The sequence below is a fragment of the Neopelma chrysocephalum genome, unplaced genomic scaffold (assembly GCF_003984885.1).
Source record: "Neopelma chrysocephalum unplaced genomic scaffold, ASM398488v2 Primary Assembly neopelma1_187399, whole genome shotgun sequence".
Classification (NCBI taxonomy): domain Eukaryota; kingdom Metazoa; phylum Chordata; class Aves; order Passeriformes; family Pipridae; genus Neopelma; species Neopelma chrysocephalum.
In genome coordinates, this window is record NW_020939131.1 from 8,872 (window position 1) to 22,662 (window position 13,791).

A 13,791-nucleotide genomic window follows, 5' to 3' on the forward strand; every position below is an offset into this window, starting at 1 on the left:
ACAGGTTTCAGTCCCGGGGGATTTTCTGGAGATCCTGCGGGTGCTGCTGGAAAACCAGGTTGGTTTTCCCTTTTTCCACGCGATTTCCCACCTTTTTCAGGGAATTTTATCCTATTTCCATTTTATATTTCCCATAAATTCCCGTTTTCTGTTTGTTTATAATTCCCGGAGCTCCCAAGTTTTTCCTCTTCCTTCTTTTCCCGTGGGATTTCCGTCGCTTTCTCTTCCCTCGCGTTGCTTTTCCAGCATTTTGGGATTTGCCCTGAAATATTTGGGAATTCTCTTTTATCCCCTCGGGAAACTGAAAGGAATTTTGGCACCATGATATTATGGGGGGAGGGAGAAAGGATTGAAAAAGGGCCAAAATGGGAAAAAAAATCCCCAAAAAACCTGTGGATAAAAAAACCCCCAAAGTTTCCAGGATGGCCTCGTTTTCCTGGGAATTGCTGCTGAGGAAAAGGACACCCTGGAAAAAGGGAATTCCCAGGAGTTTTCCCTGTTTTCCCTTTTTTTCCCTCCTTTTCCTTTTTCCCCCTTTTTTTCCCCCCTTTCCCATTTTTCTCCCTTTCCCCCTTTTTTCCCTTTTCCATTCCCTCTAAATCCAGGAAAGGAACCCACAGAACAACTTCCAAAACCCGGGAACAGTTTGTTGGAGCAGATCCATCTGCTCCAGAACTCAGGAGCAGGACCCAATCCCATGGATTTCCCATTCCCACCTGGAATTTTTCCTTTCCCCACAGGAATGGGGCCCTGGATCCGGATAGTCCCCCTCGTCGCCTTCTCCGGACTCCACCCCACAACGGGTAATTTTATGGGATTTCATGGATTTGTTGAGCTTGGAAAAGACCCTGAGGATCCCCAGAGAGCTTCTGGAATTCTTTGGGATTCGAGCTTCCAAATGATTCCATCGGGGGAAGCGAGGGAAGTTAATTTGGGATTTTTTTGGGGGGGAGGGAATTTTTGGCTTTTTTTGCTTTATTCCCACCTGGCAGGAAGGACCTGGAATCTTCATCCCAATAATTCCAGCTGCCTTGGAGAGGGGGGAAAATCGGAATATTATTCTGGAGCTCCTGTGTCCTCCTCATCCATAGGGAGCATCCATGACCCGCTGCTCGTCCTGGACGGATTGGAAGACTCCGGAATCCGCCTCAAGTGCCTCTCGGAGCGGCTCCTTTCCGAAGTCGAGGTGCTGTGGGTGGACGGGAAAGGCAGGAATATCACCGGGAATCCCCTGGGCACGGACACATCCGGGAATGCCGGGAGCTCCATCGTCCTCAAACCGGGATTTGGGAACGCCGTGTCCTGCAGGATCGTCGACAACCTCGGGAAAACATCCACGGAATCCTCCGTCGTCATCGCGGGTGAGGGGGGAAAACAGGGATCTGGTGCTGCTTTTCCCGGGAATCCCAATTTTTAGTGGGATAATCAATCAATTCCCGGTTTTAGGGATGAAAAATTCCGGGTTTGGGGATCCAAATTCCCTCCACTCCAGGTGTGTCCCCAAATCTCATCAGGACATTCCCCACGGGAAGATTCCCAGCCTGTGGAAAGGGGCTTTGGAAGAAGGTCCCTCCCAACCCAACCATCCCGCGATTCCATGGCCAGGGTGATATTCCGAGGGAATAACGGAGCCCCTGGATTGTTTTCCAGAGAGTTTCTTCCCGACCATCTCCCCCTGGCTCCCGGCTTTTGTGATGATCCTGCTCTTTGGAATATTCCTGGTCCTGGCAGCTGTTTATAAAATCCGGAGTAAGTTCCTTCATTTCCTTCCCTTTCCCTTCTTTTCCCTTTTCCCCCCTTCCCTTTTTATCCTTTCTTTCCCTTTCCCTCCTTTTTTCCCTTTTCCCATTTTCCTCTTTTTTCCCCCTTTTCCCCCCTTTTCCCCCTTCCCAGGAAAACCTTCCTTGGAAAAATCTCGAGTGAACCAACATTCCCCTTTCCCTGTTTTCCCACAGCCAACCAAAAGGCGACGGATCAGGAAAGTGAGTCAAACCATTCAATTAACTAATTAACGAAATTAAACCTCGGGCTTCTAAAAATAGAAATAAAACATGTAAATAAATAAATACAAAAAAAAGAGAAGCAGAAAACGGTCCTTAAAACTGATTTTTAAATTAATTAATTAAATTTATAATTTTAAATTAATTAAATTAATTAATTTAAAATTAATTTAAAATTAATTTAAATTAATTTTAAAATTATTTTTTGTGCTCTAAAATGTTCCTCTTTTCCCAGGAAACGCCCAGAAGCAAATTCAGGAGGGTGAGTGGAAAAAAAAAAGTGATTTTTTTTTCTCGGCGATTTCTGCCTTCAAATTTCTTTAACAAATTAAAAAAAAAAATGCATCAAATCCGGCGAGAAAATCAAATTAAAATTAACCTGAGCCCGGGAATTCAGCGACTGTTAAAAAAAAGACCCGGTGAAAGTGTCGGAAAAATGGGAAAAATTCGGTGTATTTTGGGGGAAAAGGGAGTAAAAAAGGGAAAAAAAAGTGATTTTTAATATTTGAACCCGATTCCTTTCAGACATCGAGGAATTCAAGATGGAGCTGGGTAAGGGCTGAGCTCGGGACTGAGGGTTTGTTGGACTGAGACTGTTGGAGTCATTCTGATGATTTCATAGACTTGGGGGGGGGGGTTGTCCTGAATTTCCCCCCATTTTCCTCATTTTCTCCCTTTGTTTTCCAGAGGAAGTGCAGGAGAAATTCCAGAAGGGTAAAAAATCCTGGATTATTCCTCCAGAATTAATTACATTTTATATAATAATATGTGTCGTAGGTAGAATTAGAATTATTTCAATTCTTTAAGAATATAAATTATATTATTATTAATTTATTAATACTGTTAACAGTAAGTATATATTGATTTGGTAATTATTAATATTTATGATTAATAATTAATTCATAATTATTAATTGTTATATTCATTAACATTAACTATTAATAATATAGAATATATTTTTATATCAAGTCACTAAATATAAAAATATATTTTTTCATGTATTTTAGATGTATTGTAGAATATTTTAAATATATTTTTATATCGTATTTTAAATATAATCTATTTTAATACATTTTAATATATTAAATATGATTTTGTGTATTTTTATATGTCATACACATAATTTTAAATATATTTCTCTACCTTTTAACCTTTCCATCCCCAAATTCCCAGAATTCCCCTCCTTTCCCCTTCCCAAATCCTGATTTCCTTTTCTTTCCTCGTAGAAAACCAGGAGATGACAACAAAAATCGGTGAGAAAATTCCACAGCTTGGGGAATTTCGGGAATTTCGGGTTTTTGGGGCTCCGGAAAAAAAAAGAAGCACTTTCGGGGGGAAATTGGGGCCACTTTGAGGGCTGGGGCCAGTGACACACCTGGGACAGGTGACACTGGTGAGAGGTGACACACCTGGGACAGGTGACACAGGTGACACAGGTGACACAGGTGACAGGTGACAGGTGACACACCTGGCTCAGGTGTCACAGGTGACACACCTGGGACTGGTGACACACCTGGAACAGGTGACACAGGTGACACAGGTGACACAGGTGACAGGTGCCACACCTGGCTCAGGTGTCACAGGTGCCCCACCCGGCCCAGGTGCCCCTTTTCCAGCAGGACGGTGATGGAATTTCTCTCCTTCCAGAACAAATCCAGGCCCAACTGGGTGAGTTGGTCCCGAACCCCGAAATTCCCAAACCCCGCCCCCGATTATGCAAAAATCATGCAAATGAGCTGCTCCTGCCGCGGTAATTAATCAATTAGCATTAATTAGTCGTTCATTTCCCTGCAGATTTCAGACGTGCCCAGAGAAACGTGGGTGAGTCAGGGCCTTCCCCTTCCCCTTCCTCTTCCTCTTCCTCTCCCCTTCCCCTTCCTCTTCCTCTTCCCTTTCCCTTCCCCTTCCCCTTCCTCTTCCTCTCCCTCTCCCTCTCCCTCTCCCCCTTCCTCTTCTCTTCCTCTTCCTCTTCCTCTCCTTCTCTTCCTCCATTTTCACATTAAATTATCCACAACCCCCCAAATTTTATATCATTTTTCTATCACTTTCCATAACCACTTTTCCCTAATTCCCTGGAAATCCTCGGCTTTCCCCCTCTCCCAGTCCCGCTGACCCTGGACGAGCTCTGCAAACATCCCGAACTCTCCCTCCGGGACCGATCCCGGATCGTTTCCTGCTCCGAGCAGCTCCACCCCAAACCCGTCGTCCTGGCCCAGGAATCCTTTTCCCAAGGGAAGCACTACTGGGAAGTGGAAGTCGGGGACGGATCCGGCTGGGAGCTGGGGGTGCTGGCTGAGGAAATCCGGGATTCCCTGCGGAGCGACGGGATGGTGCTGCCGCGGGAGCGGGAGCAGGTTCTCGGCCTCGGCTATTCCCGGGGGGAATTCAGCATTCCCGGGGGCCGGAATTCCGGGCCCTGCCCAGTGCTCGGGGTTTTCCTGGATCAGGAATCCCGCAGCCTCTCCTTCTTCGACGTGGAAGGGAAGAGTCTCCTGGCGTCGCTTCCCTTGAGGTTTTCTGGGAATCTCTTCCCGTTTTTCAGCCCCGGCTCCGACGGGAAGGGGTTGGGAATTCGCTCCGTGGGGGGTTAATAATTAAAATAATAAATTATGTAAATATCAATAGATTATCATATTTATAATTTGCGATAATTAATGAATTTGTAATTAATAAATTAATAAAATTAATAAATTAATAAAAATGTAAAATAATTTCTTGAATAATAAATTAAATTAAAAATTAAAGTTTTCCAATTTTTTTCCATTTCCTATCCCAATTATTTTCTCCTCTGGAGACGAGGATGGACAACAGGAAATCCCAAAATTCCCAAGGGAACCCAGAGCACGACTCAAATCCCAGATCTGGAGATTCTGCTGGGAATTGCATCCAAGGGAGCTCCCACCCCCCTTGTTCATTCCACCTGATGGAGCCGGGATCAAGCTCCTGCTCCAGGCTCTTCCCACCCAAATTCCAGCACATTTGGGGACCAAATAACCTCTCCTTCCCATCCTTTTCCTGCTAGGAATTCCCCAATGGGCCCAAATGTCCTAAGAATTCCCAAAACAACAACATTTCCCTTCAAAAACCTTTTATTCCATTTCTTTTTTTTTCCCAGGAAAAGCCAGTCCCAGACGGTTTTTTTTTCCAGGGAAAACCAGACCCAAATGGGGGTTTTATCCAGGGAAAACCAGCCCCTTTCCCCCTCCTTTCCCTCTTTTTTCCCCTCCCACACCCTCACGTTCCTTCCCATTCCCATTTCCATCATTTTCTCCCCCCTTTTCCCCCATCCCTGCTCAAAGTCCCTTTAGCGGGACCGGGATCGGCACCGGGCGGATCCCGATCCCTTCCCCCCGGGACACAAACGGGAAGAACATCCCCTGGGAATTCCCCGCGGTGCTCAGACCCAGCCTCTCCACGAGCTCCGCGGTCTCCACGTCGTAGAATTCCAGGCACTCCCAATCCAGGTCCAGGAAGACGCCGAGGGCGGAGCCGCTCCAGCGGAGCTTCCCGAGCCCGCGGGCTCCGGCGCTGGAGAGAATCTCTCCCTGGGATCGGCGCAGAGCCCAGGAATCCCGGCTGGGAACGGGCCCGGCCTCGCATCCCGCGTTTTCCAGCAGCACTCCCAGCGCCCAGTCCTGCTTCCGGCCCAGCTCCAGCTCCCAGTAGTGCTTCCCGCTCCCGAAGCCTTCCCGCCCCACGCGCACCGGGAATGTGGGAGCGGACGCGTCGCTCTCCCCGCTCGGGAGCTCCAGGATCCGCTCCGGGGCATTCCAGGATACGGGAACTGCGGGACAGCAGGAGGAGAAGGAGCCACGGAAACCCTGAATTCCCAAGTCCCAGAATCCCCAAATCCCAGAATTCCCAAATCCCAGAATTCCCCCAAATCCCTGGATCCCCGAGTTGGCTGAGGTTGGAAAGGCCCCCAAGGCCTCCCCCCGGATCTCTCCCATCCTGGGATTTCCCAGGACACAAATCCCTCTCCCTCTTCCCATCCATCCTCTCGGGAATTGCATCCTGATCCCATCCCGGCCTTGGACGCCTCCCGGGACTCCCTTTTTCCACCATTCCCAACATCCCCATCCCGTCTCCATTCCTGCCATCCAAGGCACATTCCCATTTTTCCAGCTCACCTGCGTGGCTCCGGGCTTCCCAGAAATCTATGGAAAAACAACAGACATCGCTGCATTCCAGGGGTTTTGGTGGAATTTGGTCCTCCCCGGACTGGGAAAACCCTTCGGATCTCCCAAAAATCCCATTTAATCCCCAAATCCCAGGAATTTCCACAATCCCATCTTTTTCACTCACCCAGCTCTGCCTTCAGTCGACCTGCAAGAAAAAGATATTCCAGGTATTTTTGTTTGGATTTCCTATCTTTCCCCAGTTTTCCCCATTTTTTTCCAGTTTTTCCCCTTTTTTCCATTCTTTCCCCATTTTTTGCCAGTTTTCCCAATGGGAACAACTCCTGGGAGTGGAAAACAAGGATATTCCTCCCCATAAATTGATATTTCACTGCATTCATTAACTATAAATCCAGGGAAAACATGGATATTAACAGGAATTCTCATCCTATTGTTTCTAAAGATGACCCAGAGCACAGTGTTATGTAAATTTATGCAAATTTATGCAAATCAATCCCCTTACCGAAGCGTTTCTTGAAGTGGATCTTGGCTGGAAAAAAAAAAAAAAAGGGCAGAAATTGAGGGAGGAGAAAATTCCAGAGGAAAAAAAAAAGGAAAATATCCATGGGAAAGACATTGGAATTATGCCAGTTATTCCTTCTGGGAATTCTGTTAAATTCCAGGACTGAGGGAATTGCAGGTTTTTGCTAAAAAGGTGGAAAAGGGGAAGGAGAAGAAAAAGTTTTGATCCCGTAAAAGTCCCAGTGGAATTCGGTGGAAGATTTGGGCTTGGATTTTGGGATTTTGGGGGTCTTTTCCTGCCTAAGTGATTCCATGAAATCCCAAGGAAGAGGGAAAAGCTGTGACTGGATCATCCCTGGGGATTAATTAATCACTTTTAATTAAGATGATTAAACCGAGGATTGTTTTCCCAGGGAATGTTTTATGGGAATGGGATTTACCCGCTCGTTTCTTGGCTTTCTCTCCGTCTGGAGATTCCGGACGTGGAATCGAGGGAATAATTGGGAATAACGTTAATATTTAATAATAGACATTGTTAATATTTGTTAATATTTATTATTAATGTGGGAAGGGAAGGGAAGGGAAGGGAAGGGAAGGGAAGGGAAGGGAAGGGAAGGAAAAAGGGAATCTCTTACCCAACAACGACTTCACCTTCTTTTTTTCTGGAAAAGAGAGGACACGGAATTTTGGCTCCCAAAATTCCCGATTTGGGAACTTTCCTAATATTTGACGCTGGACATTTCCCGTTTCCTGAGGGATTTTTTACCTTCTTCCCTTTCCAGCTTCACTTTCACTGCAAAACAAGGGAAATTCATCCAAAATAGCCATAATAAATACAAATAATATGATTAATATAATTAATATAAATAATTCACCTTAATTCCTCATCACTCACCTGCACTGGCATTTTTCTTGTTGCTCCCTGGTTAAAAAAAGTGGGGAAAAAAAGCCCTTTTATCCCATGTTTTTTTGCACAGAAACGAGCTCCAAATTATTTTTATTCCAGGGGATTTTTTTTTTCCCCCAGGATTTTCCCAACACTTACTCCTCAGGAGGCAAAACACAGCAGAAATCAGGAGCAGGTTGAGGCCCAAAAGCACCAGGAAACCGATGAGCCAGGAGGAGACGGAAGGGAGGAAAACATCTGGGAAAAGGAGCAACACTCCATTAATTATTTTATATTAACGATTTTCAAAGTGTGTTAATAATTAGAGAGTTTTATTTTGGACCCAAAGGTTGCATATAAATGATTAAATATTAAGTATGAATTAAATTATTAAATATTAGGATTAAATTAAGGATTAAATATTCCACCGTGGATTTAAGGAGTAAATATATAATATATAAATATTATATATTTATAAATATATGTAATAAAATAATAAATAAATATTTATATATTTATAAATATTATATAATATATAAATATTATAAATATATAAATATTGTTTATATAAATAATAACAAATAAATAAAAATAAATATAAAAATATATAAATATATGAATCATTATTAAATATTAGGATTAAATTAAGGATGAAATATTCCACCGTGGATTTAAGGAGTAAATATGTAATATATAAATATATATATATTTATAAATAAATATATAAATTTCTCCCAATATAATAAATAAATATATAAATTATATAAATATATAAATAAATATATATAAATATATGAATAATAATATATAAATAATAATAAATCTATTATATAATATAAATAATATATAAATAATAATTATATAAATATATAAATAAATATACAGATTTCTCCCAGCACGGATCCCGGGAACGGAGCCGATCCCGGGGGTGATCCCGGACCCACCCGAGATGCGGATCCGGGATTCCCTGGAGACGTTGAGCCGGGGGTTGAGGATCCTGCAGGAAACCTCCAGGTCGGATCCGGGCGGGAGGGTCACGGAAGCGTCGACCCGGAACAGCCCCGACGGCTCCGGCGTCGTCCTGGGGCTGGAAAATCCCTCCCGGAGCTTCCCTTGGCCATCCAGCCAAAGGATTTCGGGATTGGGGAACCAGCCCGAGGCTCGGCAGGAGAGGCCGAGGTCCCTTTTCCGGGAGTTCACGACGATGGTGGGAACGTCGCCGATGGCTGCGGAAAAACGGGAGGGTTTCCCTTCCAAACAGCGGGAAATTGGGATCTGGGGGGAATTGGGTTTCCTTGGAAAAGGGTTTTAAGGGTTTGAAGGTGTTGGAAGGTTTTTTTCCTTGGATTTAAGGAGGGACAGGAGGGAATTAAAGGGGAAGGAGTGGAAGGGATTCCAAGGGAATGAGGGATTCCAGGGAGAATCTGGGAGAGGGAGGGGGGAGGTTGGTTTAGCAGGAAGTCGGGAGTGGGATTTGCCAGGATTTGGGAAAATGTGGGAATTATAAGTACTATATTATATATTTACTATTTACTATTTAATATCTATATGTAAAAATTAATATCTATTAATATCTATTAATATATTAATTATATATTATTAAATATATTGTTAATATATATTATTATGCATTTAATATGTATTTTATATATTATATACTATATACTATATTATATATTTTTACATTATAGTTAAAGAGTGTATATTGTACACTATGTATTTATATATTACGTATTATATACCTATATTTCATTATACACCTATATTTTCATATTTATAGAAAATAAATATATGACACAAAAATATCAAATATAAAAAAAATATAAAAACCATAGAACATAAAAATAAAAATAATATAAAAATTTATTTCAAATGCATAAAAATGCACCAAAATAAAATAACCATAAAAATTTTGCCCCATTTTTTTTTTTTTTTAAAGAAATAAAATGATCCCAGAATTCCCACCTGCCACTTCCAGCTCCACCGACGCCTCCCGGGACACGTCCTGGGCTGACACGTGGCAGGTGTAGAACCCTCGGTCGGAGATCCCGACGTTCCTCAATCCCAGGGACACGTTCCCGGCCCGGAATTCCCTGGGGAAAAACTCCGCCCGGCCCCGGAACCTCCCGTCCCACTCCTCCTCCCGGCTCTTCCCGTCGAAACCGCCCACGGGGATCCGTCGGGAGCCGTCGTGGAACACCCAGCGGACGGAGAAAACCTCGGGAATGGGCTCCGGGGTCACCCGGCAGGGCAGGACAACCCGATCCCCGACGATCCCGACGATCCCGACGACGGGAATTCCAGGAGAAGCCACCGACCGACCTGTTTCGGGACAAAACGGGGGTTTGTTCCCGGTTTATCCGCGTCGGGTTTTCATGGAATTAATGTCAGGCAACCAACGCAACCATGTCAGTGGGAGAGGAACCCGGAGGAGAACTGGGAAAACGACACGGAACGCTCGCGGGATTTGAGATTCCGGGATTTATCCCTCTGGTGTTTCGAACCTTTGATCGTTTTGGTTGGAAAAACCATGGAAAAATGGGGGAAAACCAATTCCCTGGGGATCCTCTTCCAGCCCCGATCAAACCCTCTGGATAAAGAAGCTTTTCCAAGGTTTTTGAAGGAATTTTGGCAATACGTCCCAAATATATCCCAGATATATCCCAAATGGAATTGTCTTCACCTGTGGCCAGGTGGGATCCCTGTTGGAATGTCAGGACTGGGAGCAGCGTCAACCACCAGACCCGGGAATCCATCGATGTCCCGGAATCTCCCGGAATTCCTTCGGCCCCTGCACACATTCCACGGAAAAGAACAAGAGAATCAAGGGATGAAATAACAGGGAAAAATGTCCAGGAATTTATGGATGGAGGGATTGGGGTTCTCAAGGAAAAGAAAGTCCCGGGTGTTTCATTTTATTCCATTTATTCCACTTAAAAAAAAAAATCAATTTACTCCAGTTAAAAAATATCAATTTACTCCCAGTAAAAAAATCAATTTATTCTGGATGAATCAATTTCTAGAAGTGAATTCACGGATTTTTCCGACCAGGAATTTCTTACCGGAGCAGGAAGGACCCGAAGGTTCCTCCGGAGTCGGGTTGGGAAGAACTTTGTCCTCAGATTTTATATTTTTATGGCACCTGAAAGCCCTGATTGGCTTTTTCCGAAAGGGTTGGACCTTGAAAAAGGGAAGTGGGAATCCTATAATAGATTAGGGTTATATTTTATATATTATAATACATTGTGTATTATGTTATGTATTGTATTAGAGTATATATTGTATTAGAGTATATATTAAACTATAAATTATATATAATATCTAATAAAATCATATATTAAATATATCCTGTTATTTTATTAGTTATTATCATAAATATAATGATAAAAAATATATAAAATATACTAGGTTTATCTTTTATCTATACATTGTATATTATGTTATATATTGTGTTAGAGTATATATTATACTATAAATTATATATAATATCGAATATAATCAGATATTCACTATGCATTATTTATCATTATTATTTATTACAATAATAAATAATTGCATTTTGCAACACGCCCCGAAATCCCTCCCCCGCCACAACCCCAGAGGAATCATTTCCCCCCGGAATGTTTTCTGCCCAAAACTCCGGGATTTCTCCCGGAACCCCCGGGATTTTGCCCAAAACTGCGGGATTTCAGCCCAAACCGCCGCCGGCGGCCGCCCCCCCGCAGGAGCCCGGATAGCTCAGTCGGTAGAGCATCAGACTTTTAATCTGAGGGTCCAGGGTTCAAGTCCCTGTTCGGGCGGGTTCCCCTTTTCCCGCTCCCGGCGCATCCCGGGGGGTCCCATCCCTGTTTTCCCCCCTCCTCTCCCGGGGGGGGGGGAACAAGCGCGGGGTCTCTTTTTCGTGGCGGAGGGAGCGGCGCGGAGGGCTCTGGGCCGGGCGGAGGGGGCGGCGCGAGGCGGTCCCATGGTGTAATGGTGAGCACTCTGGACTCTGAATCCAGCGATCCGAGTTCGAATCTCGGTGGGACCTCGCCCTCTTTTTGGGTCTCCCCCCTCTCCACGTACGGGCTCGTTTGTGCCCCCCCCCGTGTCCCGCCGTAGGGCCGGGGGGCAAGAGGGGGGGTCTTGGCTCCTTGTGGCGTTTGGGAAGCGCAGGGGACACTCGCCCGGGGACTCCGTGCCCCGAGTGTGTCACGCGCGTGGGTGTGGGGGTGTGGCGGCCCCGCTCCTCTCCCCCCCCTTTTGGGGTCGGGGTGTGACGCCTCAAAAGGGACCTCGCGTGACCCCGCTCCGGGGTCTGTGCGTGGCGTCCCACGTGTGACACCCCCCGGGGGACCTCGTGTGACCCCACAGGTGCTTCGGGGACCGTGTGTGACATCCCACGTGTGACTGCCCGACCCCCTCAGCAGAGAGACCCGAGTGGCCAGGACGGACAGACTGAGGGGCAGACAGACAGAGGGACATTTGGGGGGACAGAGGCTGGACAGAGGGTCAGGAGGGAGATGGAGGGACAGAGGGACGGGAGGGAGACGGAGGGACAGAGGGACAGGAGGGAGGCAGAGGGGCAGAAGGGGGACAGAGGGGACAGAAGGGGGACAAAGGGGACAGAGGGACAGAAGGAGACAGAGGGACAGAGGGTCAGGAGGGGGCCAGGAGCCAGACCGGGGGACAGGAGCCAGACCGAGGGACAGGAGGGGGCAAAGAGGACCCAGGCCGGACAGAGGGACAAGGGGACAGGAGGGGGACAGAGGGGACAGAGGGACAGCTGTGGGGACAGACAGAGGGGACAGAGAGACAGAGCCCGCGGAGCCGCAGGTAGCGGAGCCACACCCCGGCACCGGGAACGCGAAAACTGGGAGAGAGAGAGAGGTAAAAAAAAAACAAAACAAACAAGCCCGGGCACAAAAGAGGAAGGAGGGAGCGCAAAGCAAAGCAAATAAATCCCGAGGAGCAACGAACTCCCGGCCCCGCCGGGGCCAAAGGTGCGCCCGGCCCGGCCCCGCGGACCTTTGGCCACCTCCGGCCACCCCTCAGTGGCCATGGCGCTGCTGCTGGGGCTGCTCCCGGCCGCGCTGGCCGGGCTGGCCCTGCTGGCCGCGCTGCTCGCCCCGCCGTTCCTCTGGGACGACCTGGTGGCCTTCGTGACCATGGCCAGGTCGGCGCTGCGCTGCCGCCGCCGCTTCGCCCGCAGCCCCCCCGAGACCCTCCTGGACGTGTTCCTGCTCCACGCGCGGCGGCGGCCGCGGCAGCCGCTGCTCCTCTTCCAGGACGAGCTCTACACCTACGAGGACGTGGATCTCAGGAGCAACCGGGCGGCGCGGGCGCTGCGGCGGCGCCTGGGGCTCAGCCCCGGCGACACGGTGGCCGTGTTCCTGCCCAACTCGCCCACCTACCTGTGGACGTGGCTGGCGCTGGCCAAGCTGGGCTGTGCCATGGCCTGCGTGAACACCAACGCGCGGGGACGGGCGCTGCGGCACGCGCTGGAGGCCGCCGGGACCACCCGGGTGCTCGCCAGCCCCGGTGAGAGGGGGTGGAGGGGACCTTCGGGGGGCTACGGGGATGCGGGGGGATGTGGCCACCAAGGTCACCCTGGTCCTTGCCAGCCCCGGTGAGAGGGGATGGAGGGGACGTTCGGGGGGCTACTGGGACATGGGGGGGATGTGGCCACCAAGGTTACCCTGGTCCTGGCCAGCCCCGATCTCAGCCATCCTCGCCAGCCCCGGTGTCCACACGTGTGTCAGGGTCTGTACCTGCGTCCACACGTGTGTTGGGGTCTGTACCTGTGTCCACACATGTGTTGGGGTCTGTATCTGTGTCCACACGTGTGTTGGGGTCTGTAGCTGTGTCCACACGTGTGTCAGGGTCTGTACCTGTGTCCACACATGTGTCAGGGTCTGCACCTGTGTCCACACGTGTGTCAGGGTCTGTACCTGTGTCCACACGTGTGTCAGGGTCTGCACCTGTGTCCACACGTGTGTCAGTGTCTGTACCTGTGTCCACACGTGTCAGTGCCTGTACACGTGCCTGTGTCTGTGCACAGGTTTGTGCATGTGCCCATTTTGGGATCCCTCAGGTGCCCGTTTGGGGTCCCTCATGTCCCCCACCCTGTCCCTCCTGTCCCCCCAGTGCCCCCCCGTGACCCGCCGTGTCCCCCCCCGTGTCCCCCAGAGCTCCGGGTGGCCGTGGAGGAGGTTCTCCCGGACCTGCAGAGCTCCGGGATCCAAGTGTTCTACCTGAGCCCCTCGTCGCCCACCCCGGGGGTCCC

The 13,791-nt window shown here is 47.9% G+C and overlaps 2 protein-coding genes and 2 non-coding genes across 8 annotated transcripts; 3 read left to right on the forward strand and 1 right to left on the reverse strand.

Moving 5' to 3' along the window:
- Positions 1-4: 4 nt before the first annotated feature.
- On the forward strand, positions 5-4,660 carry LOC113963018 (butyrophilin-like protein 9). 5 transcript variants are annotated; one of them, XM_027673818.1, is made up of 13 exons: positions 5-58; positions 741-803; positions 1,092-1,186; positions 1,309-1,361; positions 1,651-1,749; positions 1,956-1,982; positions 2,236-2,262; positions 2,526-2,552; positions 2,688-2,714; positions 3,227-3,253; positions 3,648-3,668; positions 3,795-3,821; positions 4,104-4,660. In XM_027673818.1, exons 3-13 carry the CDS (start codon positions 1,101-1,103, stop codon positions 4,589-4,591), a joined length of 909 nt encoding a protein of 302 aa, XP_027529619.1. In that variant the 5' UTR covers positions 5-58; positions 741-803; positions 1,092-1,100; the 3' UTR covers positions 4,592-4,660. The 5 variants fall into 5 exon arrangements, with proteins under 5 accessions (XP_027529619.1, XP_027529620.1, XP_027529616.1 ...); XM_027673819.1 differs by adding an exon at positions 3,437-3,452 and having other exon boundaries at positions 7-58; positions 1,092-1,361; positions 3,584-3,668; positions 4,104-4,209; XM_027673815.1 differs by having other exon boundaries at positions 7-58; positions 1,092-1,361.
- A 2,583-nt stretch (positions 4,661-7,243) lies between these two features.
- Positions 7,244-12,567, reverse strand: LOC113963016 (butyrophilin subfamily 3 member A3-like). Its single transcript, XM_027673812.1, has 6 exons — positions 12,534-12,567; positions 9,492-9,848; positions 8,471-8,752; positions 7,686-7,784; positions 7,536-7,562; positions 7,244-7,433 (listed from the first exon to the last, which is right to left on the reverse strand). Exons 1-6 carry the CDS (start codon positions 12,565-12,567, stop codon positions 7,360-7,362), a joined length of 873 nt encoding a protein of 290 aa, XP_027529613.1. The 3' UTR covers positions 7,244-7,359.
- On the forward strand, positions 11,254-11,326 carry TRNAK-UUU. The gene has a single exon. It is a non-coding gene; the product is annotated as a tRNA-Lys (tRNA).
- TRNAQ-CUG lies at positions 11,485-11,556 on the forward strand. Its single transcript has one exon. It is a non-coding gene; the product is annotated as a tRNA-Gln (tRNA).
- Positions 12,568-13,791: the final 1,224 nt, after the last annotated feature.

Coding starts and splice junctions, on each gene's coding strand:
- LOC113963018 (XM_027673815.1), top strand. CDS start 743: ATGGGGCCCTGGATCCGGATAGTCCCCCTCGTCGCCTTCTCCGGACTC. Junction 3,669..3,794: donor ACAAATCCAGGCCCAACTGG/GTGAGTTGGTCC, acceptor ATTTCCCTGCAG/ATTTCAGACGTGCCCAGAGA. Junction 3,822..4,103: donor ACGTGCCCAGAGAAACGTGG/GTGAGTCAGGGC, acceptor CCCCTCTCCCAG/TCCCGCTGACCCTGGACGAG.
- LOC113963016 (XM_027673812.1), bottom strand. CDS start 12,567: ATGGCCACTGAGGGGTGGCCGGAGGTGGCCAAAG. Junction 9,849..12,533: donor GTGGCCGGAGGTGGCCAAAG/GTCCGCGGGGCC, acceptor GTCCCGAAACAG/GTCGGTCGGTGGCTTCTCCT. Junction 7,785..8,470: donor ATCCCGGATCCGCATCTCGG/GTGGGTCCGGGA, acceptor TCCTTTTCCCAG/ATGTTTTCCTCCCTTCCGTC.